The 16,271-nt window shown below is 40.8% G+C and overlaps 1 protein-coding gene across 1 annotated transcript in view; it reads left to right on the plus strand.

Moving 5' to 3' along the window:
• The window catches only part of Syt14 (synaptotagmin 14), a 159,536-nt gene extending 143,731 nt beyond the window's left edge, over nt 1-15,805 (plus strand). Inside the window, exons 6-8 of the mRNA XM_038349751.1 lie at nt 11,239-11,428; nt 14,223-14,279; nt 15,492-15,805. Coding sequence (XP_038205679.1) covers nt 11,239-11,428; nt 14,223-14,279; nt 15,492-15,805 — 561 coding nt within the window. The remainder of the gene's footprint in view (nt 1-11,238; nt 11,429-14,222; nt 14,280-15,491) is intronic.
• The last annotated feature ends 466 nt before the right edge of the window (nt 15,806-16,271 follow it).

Here is a 16,271-nt window from a genome sequence, read left to right on the forward strand (position 1 = left end):
AACACCCAAGGCGTCAGTATAGAAAAGGGGTGTGTTTAGCTCATAGTTTTGGAGGTTGAAAAGCCCATAATCATGGGCCAGACTCTGTGAGGGTCCCTCTTGACTGCAGCACATCATGTGTGTTTCAGGGGACAGAGAGTGTCTTTCCTCTCTATCACTAGAATTCACCTGAGTAACCTGTTTTAAACACCACAATCTTGTGCCACTAATTTATAACATTGGAGTTTAAACTCCTGCACAGGTTGGGAGTGGGAACCATGTTCAACCCATACACAACTTTTTTCTCCCAAACTCTTGAAGTGATTTCCTGGCCCTGACTATCCAGTTCTGCAGGCCGTAAGCTCTCAGAAAGCTGTTCTCTTTCTCACAACTCAGGAGAGTGCCTGAGGGGGCAAGCCTGGGGAAGAGAGGAAGGAGGGGGTGGGGTAGGGGGGAGCCTGGACCCACTGAGCTTCCTGGGTCGCTTACAACCTGAATCACACCAGTGCAGCCCAGTTTGAGGCAGACCGTCTTCCACTGCTCTCCTTTGCAGCTCCACTGGGTATTTCCCTAGCAGCCCCGCCTGGCTGCTCGCTCTCTCCTGAAATCGCCTCTGGTGTCACAGGGGACGAGCTTGTCTTATGTGGCAGTGCCCTTTGTGCTCCCATCACCCGTTTTTGGTGTAATGAAAACTTTTCATATATAAATAAAATTGGAATATGAATGCTGTCTTCCAGCCACAGTGAGAATAAATTCAACAGAGATTATTTAAATTTACATTATTATACAGTTCAGTTTAAACTTTAAAAATTTGGGTGTAAGTAGACAGGTAAGCTAAATCTACTTAGTGCCAATGAGAAGCCCAGTATGTTTAGTCTGTAGGAATTCTGTTGCTCATCAAATGGCTGTTCTAGATGTTTGCTTGATTTAAAGCTATAAGCACCATTAAGGCCCTGCACGATGATTCTGGATACCATTAACACCTTATAGAGTTTACTCATCTGTCTGGAATTTTAAGATTTTTTTCTCTCCTCACAGCACTGATAATAATCCTTCACCCTCTGGCAAAAAGAGGAAATATTAAAATTAAAGTCTTATGCAAGGTGGGGGATGTTTGACTTTTGGGAGCCTCTGGTACCCTTCATTTATGCCAGCTTAGTATTGGTTCAAATTTGTGTGGCTCTAGATTAATTACCTATAGTTACTGGCACCTAGGCAAGCCCTGTTCTAAATTCATGACAGGGCCTGCAGGATTGACCAGAGGTAGAATGAAGGAGGCACATCGGCGTGGAGTCTACTCTTGCCCCTCGCTCTGTGTGCCGCCTCTCCAGTTTTCAGTTTCTGTGGGCTCTTTGGACACTGCCTTTCTCGGAGAGGCACTGATGGGAGGCCATCCGCTTCCAGTGCTCTAAGGTGGAATGCAGGTTACACGCAGGCCGACTCAAATAAAACGTGATCATTGAAGATCTTAACAGTCATCCTATCGGGTTCAACAATAACACAGCCAGGGAGGTGTCTGTCTCCCCAGAAGCACTCCTGGTGGCATTACGCTTGGCTGACAGGCAGCTAGGTTCACACGTGTTCTAGCAGATTCAGGAAGTGTGTTCAAGCATGTTTTTGACACCATCTTCAGAAGCGATAATACAGCCTGACTGAAACTAAAACTGTTTTCTTCTCCAACTGTCAGAAAAGATATCAAACCATGGGGATTTTACCCATGATTTAGGAATACAAGCTATATATTCCTTTTGGCTCCTACTCTGTAATTTTGAGGTATATTTGAAAAATGATATTTTATCTTCCTGAAGGCTAGACCAATTAGTTTGCTCAGATATGTGCTCGTTCTTTTTTATTACTTTACATAGCCAAGAGTAGATTTAAATTTGAAGACTTATCTAAAACATTAAAAAATTTAAGATTAAAAAATTGAGTATGTGCATATGTACAGCTGTGTGTGGATGCGCTGCAGTGCAGGTCTGGGGACCAGTGGGCAGCTGCCCTACGTTATTATCTCCTGACACCAGCTAAGAGTCATGGATCAAGCTCAGGCTACTGAGCTCCCATCCAGAGTCTTTTTCCTGCTGAAGCGTCTCTCTGGCTTAAAGAGAGATAGCTTGAAATTGAAAATTCTTTAATTACATTGTTATATGGAGTAGCCTTCCTCTTTTCCTCCTCCCTTCATCCTCCCTTCCTATCTTCCTTTCATCTTTTCATTCATTGTTTCCTTCTTCTATTCCTGTTATTCTACATCATGGCATTTCTCAGGGAATCTTCAAATAAAATTCTGAATATTTGTTTTATCGTTTTGTGTGTGTGTGTGTGTGTGTGTGTGTGTATGTGTGTGTGTGTCTTTATATCAAGCAATCCCTTCTTAAACCTCTTTCTTATAGAAATCCAGTTCACTTCAAAAAGGGGAAAAACAGAAATGAGACCACCCATTTATCACAAATATATACAGGTAAAATAAAAACAAAGCCGTTGCCCTGTGATCGTCTATCACAGCCCTCTAGAATTAAGCACAATTTACATGGATATTAATCACTTTCTTGCTGCTCTTTGTCTCACCGCCCGTCACACTTGAGAAGCACGGGGTTTAGTTTGCTAGCCGTCCTTCAGGTTGTTCGGTCTGGGCTTGTTTCTAACGCACACGAATGGAATGACGTTAGTGGGTGATCTTCTAGGACCAACATTTCAATTACGCTTGTAACATTATAATGGTTCTTACTGTAGTGAGGTACACCAGTCACTGTATGAGCTTACCAGAATTCTTCCACCCTGCCTTTTGGGTCTGGGGTGAGGAATGTCTCTCTGGGCATTATTCTTTCTTGTCTCTTGGTGGCACTCCATACATCTTCACTGGGAATATATAGATTAGGATTTCAAAGCCAGTGGTATGTACCTCTGGCATTTTTGAAAGTAGCATCTGCTTATACCCCACCAAAAAGGGGATGGCTCCCACTCCTCTGTGTCCATGCCACCCTAGGTGTTCTTTCTGCCCATCTGTTGCACAGGTTCTAATTGGTATTAATAATAAAAACCCAGAGACAGATGTTAGAGGATGAAAGCTGAAGGATCAGAGAAGCAGAGCAGCCAGCCTTACCTTACCTCTACGACTCTCAGTCCCCAAAGAGAGACTGAGTTCCTTTCTCCACCCAGCCATATCAATTCCTGTCTGTACAGACCTCCAGACCTCTATGGGTAAATAATGGCTAGCTTCTCTCTCTAATCTTCAGGCAAGCTTTATTTGTTATAGTACAAACAGAGTATCGCCACATTTCCCCTTTTTGTCTAAAATAAAAAAGGTTATAACTAATATAAGAAAAACTATATATGTACAATAACTATAATATATACAGGTAAATACATCAACATTATCTAGTCCATTAGCAACTGACAAATTCAGAGGAAAATATTCCATATCTGTCCTATCTTGATTAGTCTAAAAGTTTGTACCTAATTCACTTTTTATTTTAATATGCATTACCAAAACTATCTCTTAATGTCTCTCAACTATACACTTTATACCTCTTTAGTAAAATTCTTTTCTGAATCTGGTAACAAAGGAAAACTATAACTACAAAGTCTTAAATTCTATCAAAATCCTGAGAAGGAAATAATACTGAGTAAGCAGGAAGTGCAAGCAAGCAACTTCCAAAAAATGTGAGAAATGACAGAAACAGCTGACTGCCTGGACAGTCACCTAAAGTTCCTCTGCAACATTGGGGCATCCATCTTCAGTTTACAGACTATTCTACAGACTTTTCTATAAAGCAGGATTCTTGAAGGACTGTCCTACCTTGTCCTGACAAGGCTTGGCAGTCACTCTCTTTTGTGTCCCACGTGTCCAATTTGGACAGCATACTGTCAGCAGTCCAGGTAAGGGCACTTTCTTGCCCAGTTGCTAACTTTTGGCACAAAGAAAGTAAACTCCATGGAGAATTTTTTTGATGCCCATCATCTTCTCTGAAGTAGATTGGTGCTGCCAGGAGCAGACATGTCTCATTATCATAAAAAAAGGAACCTCTGTTATTCAAACACCTTAAATGCTATATTCTGTAAATCTCTGAAGTGTTTGAAGATGACCTGTCTATCTAAAATATATCTTTTTGACCTTGAAAACATACCTAATATCACGAAAAATTTGGTTGTAATTATTAACTACTTACTTGCATTACTTTGTATCCTAAGTAATTGGTAATAATAACTTTTTAAGAACTAAAAATTTGCAGTACATTGTTAAATGAGCTGTATAGGTACAATATCTTGATCAAGTTTTAAAATGTATGTGAATTATGTTCTAACAAAATTAATCTCAAATTTGTATCAATATACAAAAATCCATATCAGTGTAAAATATTTAAAACAAGTAGTTGCTTTTTTGTTTAAAAGTAAATTCAGTAATCTACTATTCTATCCTATTTCTATATCCCTCTTTTTTCTTTTCAGAGTAAACTCAATAATCTACCTTTATATCCTATCGTATCTATAGCCCCTCTTTTTTTTCCAAACAGGAACTCTGAATCTAATCTCCTTTGTTCAATTTTTTTCCCGACTATTACCAATAACAACTTTGAACCAATTCCCTTAAACAGTTGTAGTAAGGAGCAGACGGGCTGCGTTCCTGCCACCCTGGCTCCTGCATGGCTAGCTTTACACGCTACATATCAACACACAAATTGTATTCTTTTAAACACTGCCTGGCCCATTAGTTTCAGCATCTTATTCACATCTTGACTAACCCATATCGAATAATCTATGTAACACCTTGAGTGGTGTCTTACCTGGAAAGATTCAGCATGTCTGACCTGGTGGCTGGCTTCATCACGACTATCTCCCTGAGGAGAGGCACGGTGGTCTGCCTCATTTAGGAGAGGCATGGCATCTGTCTGAGCCATCTACCCCACTTCCTTCTTCCTGTTCTGTCTACTCCACCCACGTAAGGGCTGGCCAAGGCAGTTTCTTTATTAATTAACCAATGAAATCAACAGATAAATAGAAGACACACCTACATCAAACAGTGGCAAATATTTATAACCCAATGAAAGACCAAAAACCACCCACCCCATCTCTTTGGAATGTGGGCATTGTGTTTTTCCTGCTGTCTGAGGGCAGCAGCATCTTTAGGGGATCCTGAAAAGAAAAATTTGGGTTAATTGTCAAGATGTACCATTTTATTGGGGACCTCTGAGTGCAAGCCTCAGTCCCTTCCAGGGTCCAGAAGAAGACTCACAGCAGGCACAGGACTTAAATCTGAGGGTGAAATGAGCTCTCCTACACTACACACTTTTCTGTGTCCATTTCTTTATTCTTCTGCTGTTTTCTTTTAATTCTGTAAAACTTTTAGTTTATATACACAGGCAAAATAAAGGCAATTCTCTGAGATTGGATGTCCCATTATCTTTGAAGGTTCCAAATGTGATCTATATGAAAGACTCCTCTCCTGATTGCATGTCCTGCCAAATGGAAGATAGTTGCAGGAAGGTGGCTTCTGTTGCATCTCAGGGAACAAAAAAAAGTGAAGATTAGACTGTGGGAACCAAGGTTATTGAGTGCTTGGCTAAATTTCCCACTTGGAGGTCCCACAGAGTGGGGGGGGGAATGACCCAATATACCCATTCATGAGAAAGAATTGTGCCCAATAATCCATACTCTGCTGAATCTTACACCAAGGGAGAGTGCTAATGGTTTCACAAGAGATCCACTTTGAGAATCAATCAATATGTAAAAGGTGGTCAGCCCAGCCTCTTACGAGCTGTGTTTGCCTCCATCAGAATGTGTTTGTTCTGGTGGGTCAGCCTTCTGCCATATCAGCTGAAATCTCACTGCATGATTCCTGCAGACCACAGCATCATTTGCTGTCCAGTTTCTGCATAATGGGAAAGTACAGGACTTGTCTAAAGTTCTGGCTAGAGTAATCTGTGAGGCTGTATCATCTCAGCTAGCCAACTCGAAATTGTCCTGAGCAGTTTGTAGAACAAAGCCTGTAGATGGAGCGGCGGGCTGTGTCTGGCCATCTGGCTAGCTTTACCCAAAATAATTACACGGAAACTGTATTCTTTTAAACACTGCCTGGCCCATTAGTTTCAGCCTCTTATTGGTTAATTCTCATATCTTGCTTTAACCCATATTTAGTAATCCATGTAGCACCATGAGGTGGTCGCTTACCAGGAGAGATCTTAACCTGCGTCCGTCTTGGAGAGGAGAGGCATGGTGACTCACTATGGTGACTGCCTGAAGCATCCCCCCCAACTCTGCTTCCTTTCTCCCACAATTCTGTTCTGTCTACTCCGCCTACCTAATTTTCTATCCTCTTAAAGGGCCAAGGCAGTTTTTTTTTATTAATCAATGAAAGTAACACATAGACACTCCTCCATCAAAAGCCAATATTTAGGTGGTGTTTTCAGCTTAGTGGTATTATCATAGTCCTGGAGGAATCATCTTTGTGGGGCCTCATTCTCCTTTTGGAGACTTCAAAGGTTACTGTTAGGCATGGTCTTGGTTCACTGCAGAAAACTTATTTTAAATGTCATATGCAGTAGATCTCAAAAAGGTTAAAGGATCACTATTTGTTATGTGCATCCAGAGTGCAAAAACTTAATTCCCTCTTACCTGATAGGCACTCAAACCTGAAATCACGTATAGGAAGGTAGATGAAGCCCTTTTCTGAGACTAATATGTAGAAGGAGCTGCAGGCTGCATTCCCACCCGGCTCCCGCACAGCTAGCTTTACACCTGAAATAACAACATACAAACTGTATTCATTTAAACATTGCTTGGCCCATTAGCTCTAGCCTCTTATTGGCTAACTCTCACATCTTGATTAACACATTTCTGCTAATGTGTGTAGCACCACGAGGTGGTGGCTTACTGGGAAAGATCCTAACCTGCCTCTGTCTCGGGTCAGAGAATCATGGCGACTGACTCACTGCCTTCTTCCCAGCATTCTGTTCTGTCTACCTATGTTCTGACCTATCAGGCCAAGCGGTTTTCTTTACTAATTAACCAGTAAAAGCAACAGATAGATAGAAGACCCACCTACATCACTAGTACTCTATATGATCATTAATTAATATCATGACAAACAGTTTAAGATTATATATAAGATATGTGTATATTAACCTTATAAACTTTGAAATAATATTTGTATCTTAAGAAAAGCCTTAACGAATCAAAATAAAAACAAAGGATTATGAGATTAGTGGCAATACAGTAGTCCCTAATTTTTTGTTTATCTTCTCTTCCATATCATATGGCTCTTCTGACATGAGACAGATTTTGGATTTTACTTTAACAGCATGCTTGGGTTTAGAGAAGGAGAGACCCATGCTCTAACTCCAAAGTCATCTTTAATTTTTAACTGGACTGGGACTATGAAAAGACCACTTGCATTATATGTCTGTAGAGAACAGCAGAAACAAACATTTGAGAAGTTTTATGAAATTGTATCCTGTTGGAAATGTGATATACCAATAGGCCAATTTACTCCTTTTCTTGGAACATTTTTTTCTTGATGATTTGTCCTTTTTCTTCAGATGTCTCATTTGTCCGGTAGTCCTCAGATTCCTTAGCTGAATGCCTTTATTCTCCTGAAAAGACAAAACCAAAACCCTTCCCCAACCCTAATTTTGGGAAGGATCCCTTTTGGCAAGTTTTATCTGATCAAATGAGAAGCATTTGTCAGTTTTATAGGTGAATTTAGATTAAATGGCCATGCTGCTTCATGAACTATCATCTCTTCAGTTAAGTGGTCTCTCATTCAAATCAAATCTTTATAAATTTTGATGGTATCCATAGCTTTTCTTCTTCTGTGGAAACAAAAGCAAAACCCCTTCTCCAGCATAACACGTCCTGGTTTCCATTCTGAGTTCAGTACATTGTTAAAGTGTATCAGCTGATTTAATTCTGTAGTTTTTTCCTACGATCCAATGTCTTTCTGCAACTGTTGTTCCTTTCTCATTAGCATTTAGAAAACTCAAAGTTAATAAGGGATTATGCAATCTATTCCTTGATGGTCTTTATTACCCCTTTCTGTTTCTTTAGTTTATCCTTTAGAGTTCAATTTGAACTTTCTATAACTGCTTGTCCTGTAGGATTATGTCATATATTTGTAATATGCTTTATATTGTAAAAAGCAAAAAACCTGTTTTATTTTATTAGAGACATGCTAGACCATTGTCTGTCTTTATTTGTACAGGTATATCCTCGATAGCCATAACTTCTAGCAAATGTGTGGTTACCAAATCAGCCTTTTCTGAATTCAAAGCAGTTGCCCATTGAAAACCTGAATAGGTATCGATGGTGTGGTGTACATATTTTAGTTTTCCAAATTCTACAAAATGGAACACATCATCTGCCAGATTTCATTCCTTTGAGTAACCTTTGGGTTACTTCCTGCAGGTAGTGGTGCTTGGTTGTATAAAGAACAAGTAAGACATTTCCTTATAATTTCCTTGGCTTGTTGCCACATGATGGAAAAGTCTTTTTTTAAACTTTTGCTATTGACATGATGTTTTTTTTTTTTATGAGATTCTGAGGCCTTCAGCCCACTTACAATCAATAGTTGATGCAAAAAAGTCTGTTGAGATTTTTAATGGAATTGCATTTACTCTATAGATGATGAGGGGAGAATGTTGTTAAATGGCTGTCACACATTTGCTGAGCTTACCTGGTAGAGTACTTTTCATTCTCAGCAATGCTCATGTTTTCTGCAGATACCTTGCAGGCTAGCATGTCATTTATTATATGCTAGATATTTTATGTTTTATGCTGTGACAAATGCTTTTGCTTGTATTTTTTATTTGTTGTTTGAGACAAGATTTCACAATGTAGCGTTGGCTAGCGCAGAACTCTGTGTACACTAGGCTAGACTGGAGCTTGCAGTCCACCTGGCTCAGCCTCCTCCGCAGTGCGGGTTCCGGTGTGTTGCTGATATGTTTACAATGTGAATATTTTTAAATTTTACCTTTTGTGCAAACTGCAGTTTGTCTGTGAATTTGTTCAGACTTCCTTTGTATTTGATTGTCTGGTGGGCAGTCTTCCCCACTCTATTTTATTGTTGTTTATTAAGACTAGGACCTTCTCTGGCTGTGAAGGCCCACCACGGTGGTGACAGTGTCAAAGGGGAAATAAGTTACAGGATGTTTTGAGGCCAGATCTCACGTGAGCCAGGTTGGCCTGGAATTTACTGTGTAGCCTTCACCTTTTCTGATCTTCCTGCCTCCGCAGGTGCGTGCCGCCACACCCAGCTTCCCTGTGCTGCAGAGTGGATGTAGAGCCTTGTGTGTACTAAAGCTCAACCTGCCCCCACTAGTGCAAATTTTTTAATTGCGTGTTGATAGGTTTGGCCTGCTAATGGTGGATTTAGGAATTTTAAGTCGAGGTTCACAAATGAGACTTAAAAAATAGATTTTTAAGTCTATCCTAAGCCTGGTTTCTAAGAGTTTGTTAGATTCTCAGTACATGGGCAGGTAAGGGCTATTTCTTCTTCACTGTCTGAATGTGTTTGGGAAAGAGGAATGGTATCAGTTATAATTCACAAGGGAAGCTGTCACAGCTAAAATGTCTTATTCTGTGTCTTTATTTTTTAAAAGTTTTTGGTTACAAGTTCAGTTGGGATATTCTGTCTCTTCTAGTGTCCCTTCTGTTAGCTGTCATTCTCTAAGAATGTGTTCGTTCCATCCAAATTTTAGATTAGTTGGGGGCTGTCAGCACGGCTCTCTCATGTATTCACGATCTGCAGAATATGCAGTGTGCTCACTCTCTTCTCTCGTTGAACCATCCAGAAATTTATCCATTTTTGTTGATCCTTTCAATCGTTAATTATCTCATTCTCAATACTATTTGGTTTCTCAAAAATTACTTAGAAATGCATTCAAATATATCATAGGTCTTTTGTTCTTCTAGAAAATACTTTGTCATTTCTATTTGATCGAAAAGCATACTATGAGCTGGGGGGTGGTGATACATGACTTTAATCCCAGCACTCAGAAGGCAGAGACAGGGGGATCTCTATGAGTTCAAGGCCAGCCTGGTCTTTAGAGTGAGTTCCAGGACAGTCAGGGCTGTTACACAGATCAACCCTGTCTTGAAAAGCAAGCAAGCAAACAAACAAAAAGCATACCATGAAATTTTTCCTCATTTGCATATTATCATTGCTTGCTTTATTGCTATAAGGAAAGGCTTCTGCTCTGCTGCTGGGCGTGCTGTACTGTGTCCGTAGTCTGACCCTCACTGTTGGTGATGTGCCAATCTCCCACATCCTTTCTGCATCCTCCCCTGCTCACATGGCCAGGCACTGAGAGAGATGCTGCTCTGCCACTGGTGCGTGTTTCTCCTTAATGTTACAGGGTCTTTGCTTTCTGTGTCTTTAACCCACTTTACAAAATGCTTACAAATTTGGAATTTTTCTGTTTTCCTAAAAACTAAACACGTAGTCATCACTAAGTGCACTTCCTCACCTCTGATGATGGCCTAGTTTTCAAGGAAACACACAGCCACATCAGTTTTCTTATGGCTATGTGTGCACAGTAAGTTTTACATTTTTTTTTTACTATTCTGCCTCTCTATTTTAGATATTGGCATAAGAATGGCAGATAATTTTGTTTATTTATCAACACATGCCAATCTTTGTCTTTAATACTATAGTTGAGATGTTTACTGTAAATAAATCTAAATTTACATCCATGTTTTAAAGTTGATAACTCTCATTACCATGCATACGTTGAAGAAACTGTTGAATTGTTGAGATGGCTCAGTGGATAAAGGCTTCTGTGCTGACAGCTTGATGACCTGAGTTCAATCCATGGGCACACAGTGGAAGGAGAGACCAGCCCTGCTGGCTGCCCTGTGACTTTCAGAACATACTGACCACATGCATTTGTGTGGGCACGGGCACAGGCACGGGCACACGGGAATGAATGAATGAATGATTAAAATAAATAGAGTTTATTGCAGGAATATCATCTATTACTTGACTGAAATGTCTGCAGACTATTTCTAATTGAGTGTTGGGAGTGTGGTGTGTGATGTGATTTCAGTACACACAGCACTGCCATTTTATTTATTTTGTTTGTTGTAGTTGATGGTGGTGGTGTTTGAGACGGTCTCACCATAGCGCTGGCTGGCCTGCAGTTCATTGTCTAGACAAAAGAGAGCCACCCGCCTCTGCATCCTGTGTGCTGCCCACCACACCCAGCCAATGGTACATTTTATGATCTGTGTTTTGTAAAATTCTGTAACAATTTCACATTTGCTCTCCAGGGCTGTGACTCCCAGGTGAGCTTGTCAGAAGTGTCCTGTGGTGAAAGCACATCCTCCTGTCAGTCCCTTGAACACGGCTCCGTTCCAGAGATCCTCATTGGGCTCCTTTACAATGCCACCACTGGACGACTATCAGCAGAAGTGATCAAAGGCAGCCACTTCAAAAACCTGGCAGCAAACAGACCACCCAGTGAGTGAAAACCAGTTATGTCTACTTAATGCTTTCTGCATAGGGGCTTCGCATCATTTTAGTCTAGGCCAATCCCAGTGAAACCCTGGATCATCACCAGTCTGTTTCATGGTTTCTATTTCCAGCCGTTTGGGAAGTAGAAAATGTGAGATTCAAAATATTAATTGTATGGTAACAGAAATTTTAAGTTTTCATAGTCTGCAGAATAAATTATCCCTACTATAGCCATTATCTTTTAATGCCAGAAGAAGTTACAGGGCTTGAAAGTGACTACTATTCACAATGAAAGAAATGTATGCAGCTTCTGTTAGAGATTAATGTCGTGTTTCCTGTCTGTGTGCAGTATTCTGAACTAATGTATCTACTTCTGTGTTTCCCTTCCTTTACCCTCAACACCTCATGAAGAAAGTATTTTCTTGAAGTTTCTTCTTTGAAATTGTGGGTGTTAAGGATGTGGTTGAGTGGGGCAGCATGTGCTTAGCATGTGCAGGCCTGGGTTTCAGCACAGCACCACACAAAAAGAAAAAAAGAAATCGTCACCTGACACGACCAGCATGCCTTTTCTTCCCAGTACAAATGAGATCAAGACGGTGCTTTGCCCTGGGTGGACTGAGTGGGAGCGAGGGCGTTTGTCTGCTCTGACTGTCCCTGTCCTCCTCTGTGAAGATGAGAGTAGGTGCGGGAGGTGCAGAGAAGTTGTCCCACCCCGCTCTACTGCTGATGTCTGTGAGCCAGATCTAAATGGGCACAGAACAGCTCTTCTGAATTTCTATAGATTAAACCTGTTCATGCCCTGACTGAAACTCTGAATAGAAATTGCGAGTGATTAATAGCTTAAATTTGTTTACGGATTTCCAAGAGACTTCCTTAATACACTGTTAATCAGGGTGCAGGCAGAGGGGGAGCTTTTTCTATCCTTTACGTTAATTTTGCTTTTAAATGCCATAAAAATCCATCGTTCAATGCAGGTGAAACATCATTAAAAGATAATAGGTTTATGCCAAGGAGTGTTGGGACATGCATCACAGAATACATCTATCCCTAAATTGAGAAGCCTGGAGGGTAAGGCTAAAGAGATGGCTCAGCAGTGAAGAGCCCTGGCTGTTCTTCCAGAGAACTCAGTTTAATCCCAGCACCCACATGGCAGCTCCCAACCATCCAGAGCTCTAGTTCCAAGGGATCCAGTCCACTCTTATGGCCTCTGCAGGCACCAGATACACACATGGTGCACAGACATGCATGTAGGTAAACACTCACACACACAGAATAATAATTCAAAATTTTAAAAGAGATATCTAAAGAGAAAAATTATAACCTCAATAGACAAATGGCCTGACCCTGCAGGGATGTTTCTTAATAGGTAAAGTTAAGTTTATATCTTTTACAGGGTAATTGTGAGAATCAGATCTGACAAAGGTACATAAAAGTGAATTGGTACCATCCACTTTCCCATTTCAAAGGGAAACCGAGTAAGTGAAAAGACATTCTGAGACCAAGCAGGCTGGGGAGTCCGACTTGATTTTCTCCAAGCAAACACACTGAGACTCTCTCCACAATGGGCTGGAGAGAGCCTGAACACATGTGAGCTTGTGAGACCATGACAACTGCATGTGCTTACCTGGCCACAAGACACAGACCCAATGACCGTGTAACACTGCACCACAGACAAAGATGCACGTCAGTCTGTGCCTCACACCTAAGATGGCCGTTCAATAAATGTTGACAAATCCTTAATTGGACATGTCAGAAGTAGCAAAATAAAATGATAGTGTGGCCTAGAAACAGCACAGGGAGTCAGAATGAAGGGAGCAGATGCAGGGGTGGATAGGAAGCGTGTTAAGACTGCTGTGAGCCGGGCGGTGGTGGCGCACGCCTTTAATCCCAGCACTCGGGAGGCAGAGGCAGGCGGATCTCTGAGTTCGAGGCCAGCCTGGTCTACAAGAGCTAGTTCCAGGACAGGCTCTAGAAACTACAGGGAAACCCTGTCTCGAAAAACCAAAAAAAAAAAAAAAAAAGACTGCTGTGAGCTACATGGAGTCTGTCCTTGGGGCAGAGGGGTGGGAGCAGTTGCCATCACTTTAGAATCAGATCCTCAGCCTCCGGTTGGTCATTGTCTTTAGCTAGGAAGTCACTAGTAAATAAGTGAAGCCAGCTTTTGAAATAGTGATATGAGGGTCAAGCATTTATAAAAGACATGCCAGATAGCTGCCGAGCAAAACTGAAGACAGTTGTGTCAGGATTATAGCCCTTCACTGATACTCAGGGTCTGAACTGCTGTAAGCCGGGTAACCTCAGACCCCCCCCCCCCCAAACAGGAGTAGCACTCACAAGCACGTACTCTGATAGTCACATTTCGTTTTGCATAACTGAGTTCTTGATTATATTGGGAGTAATCAGACTTGAAATAGTAAATGTTGCATGGGTAAAATTAAAAATGTAGCACAATAGCAGTGATCCTATGATTGTATCCAATCTTTTATAGCCTGATAATTTGCATGATTCTATATGTTCAATGTGCTTTAGACCAAGAAGATACCATTATAAATATGTCCCCATCTTAAAACAGAGTAATTTTTGTTTAAGATTACACAATGATGTTAAATTTTTTTCATTCCTTGAAATTTATAAAACAGCCCTTTGTTCAACCCTCTACTTGAATTAAAATGCTAAAGTTTTGTGTTTTCCACTGAAGTGCACAGTGTTTCCTCTTTAATTCTGACCTTTGACCCTCTTTCACCCAACAATTGACATCTGGTCATTATTTCTTTTACTGCTTTCCACCCCCTGTTGTCAGATGGACTGTTCTGTTGTCTAAAACACTTGATAGGTGGACAGGTTTATATAATCCGAGGTGAGTTCCTGTAGAGGCTAATTGGATGTTGTCTTTTCATGCAAAACAAAATGCCCTAAAACTTGCCAGCAGTGAGACTGTCCACCATGTTGGTTTCCAAAACAATGCACATTTTTATCTGTGGTATTTTAAATAAAACTAACTTAGAATTTATCTCTGATTATGGATGATGGTATTCAGAATATCAACAAATGAGCAAAACCTTTTAAGATAAGTTATTTTTTATTTCTTTGTATTTTGATTTATGATAGAAACATATCTCATGAGACCATTGCAATTATCTTTAATTGTGATATAAAGTACACATGATGGATCAACATGCTGAGACCATTTGCATGAGTCGAACAGACTTGGAAAGTCTTTAAAGAGAATATATCTCCTGTGTAAAAAGGCCTTGAAGTGCTACATTTCACTCTGTACACTAAACATCATGCCAGTGTCTTTGCAATTGATGAAAATAATTAAAATATCATTCTTAAAATTTTACATTAAATTATGCCTGAAAGAAACCCAATAGTATTTAACTATCCCCCACCCACCCCCAAAAAAGCACATTAAATGTACTCTTGCATGAAACTGGAAGAAAGTTTTACTTGGTTTGCTAAACATTGATCTCTTAAGGCATTTGGCTTCATTTGGACCCTTGAATATTTTCAATGTGTATTTTAAAACCACATCCATGCAGAGATTGTTTTGACATTTCATCTTAAGCTGTTTCAGTGTCACCTTTGCGTTCTTGTCCTCCTCGTCCTCCTCTCCATCTGCCTTCATCTCTGTCTGTGTACTCTCTTCTCTGAGAACAGTGGAATGCCTTAGTGTCGTGGCTAACTGAGCTTGCTACGTGTCTATGGATGCTATGGTGTCCCGCTTAGTGGAGTGAAATAGGGGGTGATGGGCAGGGGGGGCTGGGGAGGCTGATGAGGGGTGGGAGGGGGAAGGAAGGATTATGAGGTATACCTTTAAATTCCATTCCTAGAAACAGTGAGGCTAAGTCATTGCTACTGTCCAAGAATTTCAGCCAACTTAGCATTCTCTATACTTGTCACATATTTAATAAGCATCTGCATCAAAACTGAGTTAGTTCAGTTTCCATCAAACATGGTATACACCATATCCTTATAAAGCGTGACTACCTAATCTTGGTATTTATCATTAGAAAACTGTCAGTTTGTCTCAAATGATATTTGTGGTATGTTGGTTTTCTTCCTTCAGATACATATGTTAAATTAACACTGCTGAATTCAATGGGCCAAGAGATGTCCAAGTGCAAGACATCCACCCGCAGAGGGCAGCCAAACCCGGTGTACAAGGAAACTTTTGTTTTTCAAGTGGCCTTGTTTCAACTTTCTGATGTGACTCTGATACTGTCTGTGTATAACAAGCGCAGCATGAAAAGAAAGGAGATGATAGGCTGGATTTCCTTAGGTCTGAACAGCTCTGGGGAGGAGGAGCTTAGACACTGGACTGCAATGAAGGAGTCCAAGGGACAGCAAGTGTGCAGGTGGCACGCCCTGCTGGAGTCCTGAGCAAGGAGCTGCTCCCTGGAGAGTCCTCGTCAACACCTGCCACAATGCTTCACACTTTGGGAAGAACCATCAGTGCTGAGCTGAGGGAGCGGGGCTTTGTCTCTGGTAGAGCTCTGTGAGAAACCAAGAAACTTGTCAGTGTCCAGCAGTCCTCCAGAAATTGAAGTACATGCTTTTGATTTGAATTTTATTTTATTTAGTGAAAAAGCTAGGAATTTTGTGGTGATTGTGGTTTTTTAAACCAAAATTTCCATTGTAGCACTGCGTATCATCGTCCACATACTACCCATAAAGCGTTATGACGGCCAGTCCTTGAATGAAGCTCAGCAATCACGGTCACATCTCCAGGCTCATTCACGCTGAAGATAGTTTCATCTCAGATGTGTTCTCTTTGTGCCTCAGCCTTTCTTACAGTACTAAACCCAAGTGCAAAATTCCCCAAAGCAAAGTTTAAGCTTGGTTTCTT

The sequence above is a fragment of the Arvicola amphibius genome, chromosome 12 (assembly GCF_903992535.2).
Source record: "Arvicola amphibius chromosome 12, mArvAmp1.2, whole genome shotgun sequence".
Taxonomy (NCBI): domain Eukaryota; kingdom Metazoa; phylum Chordata; class Mammalia; order Rodentia; family Cricetidae; genus Arvicola; species Arvicola amphibius.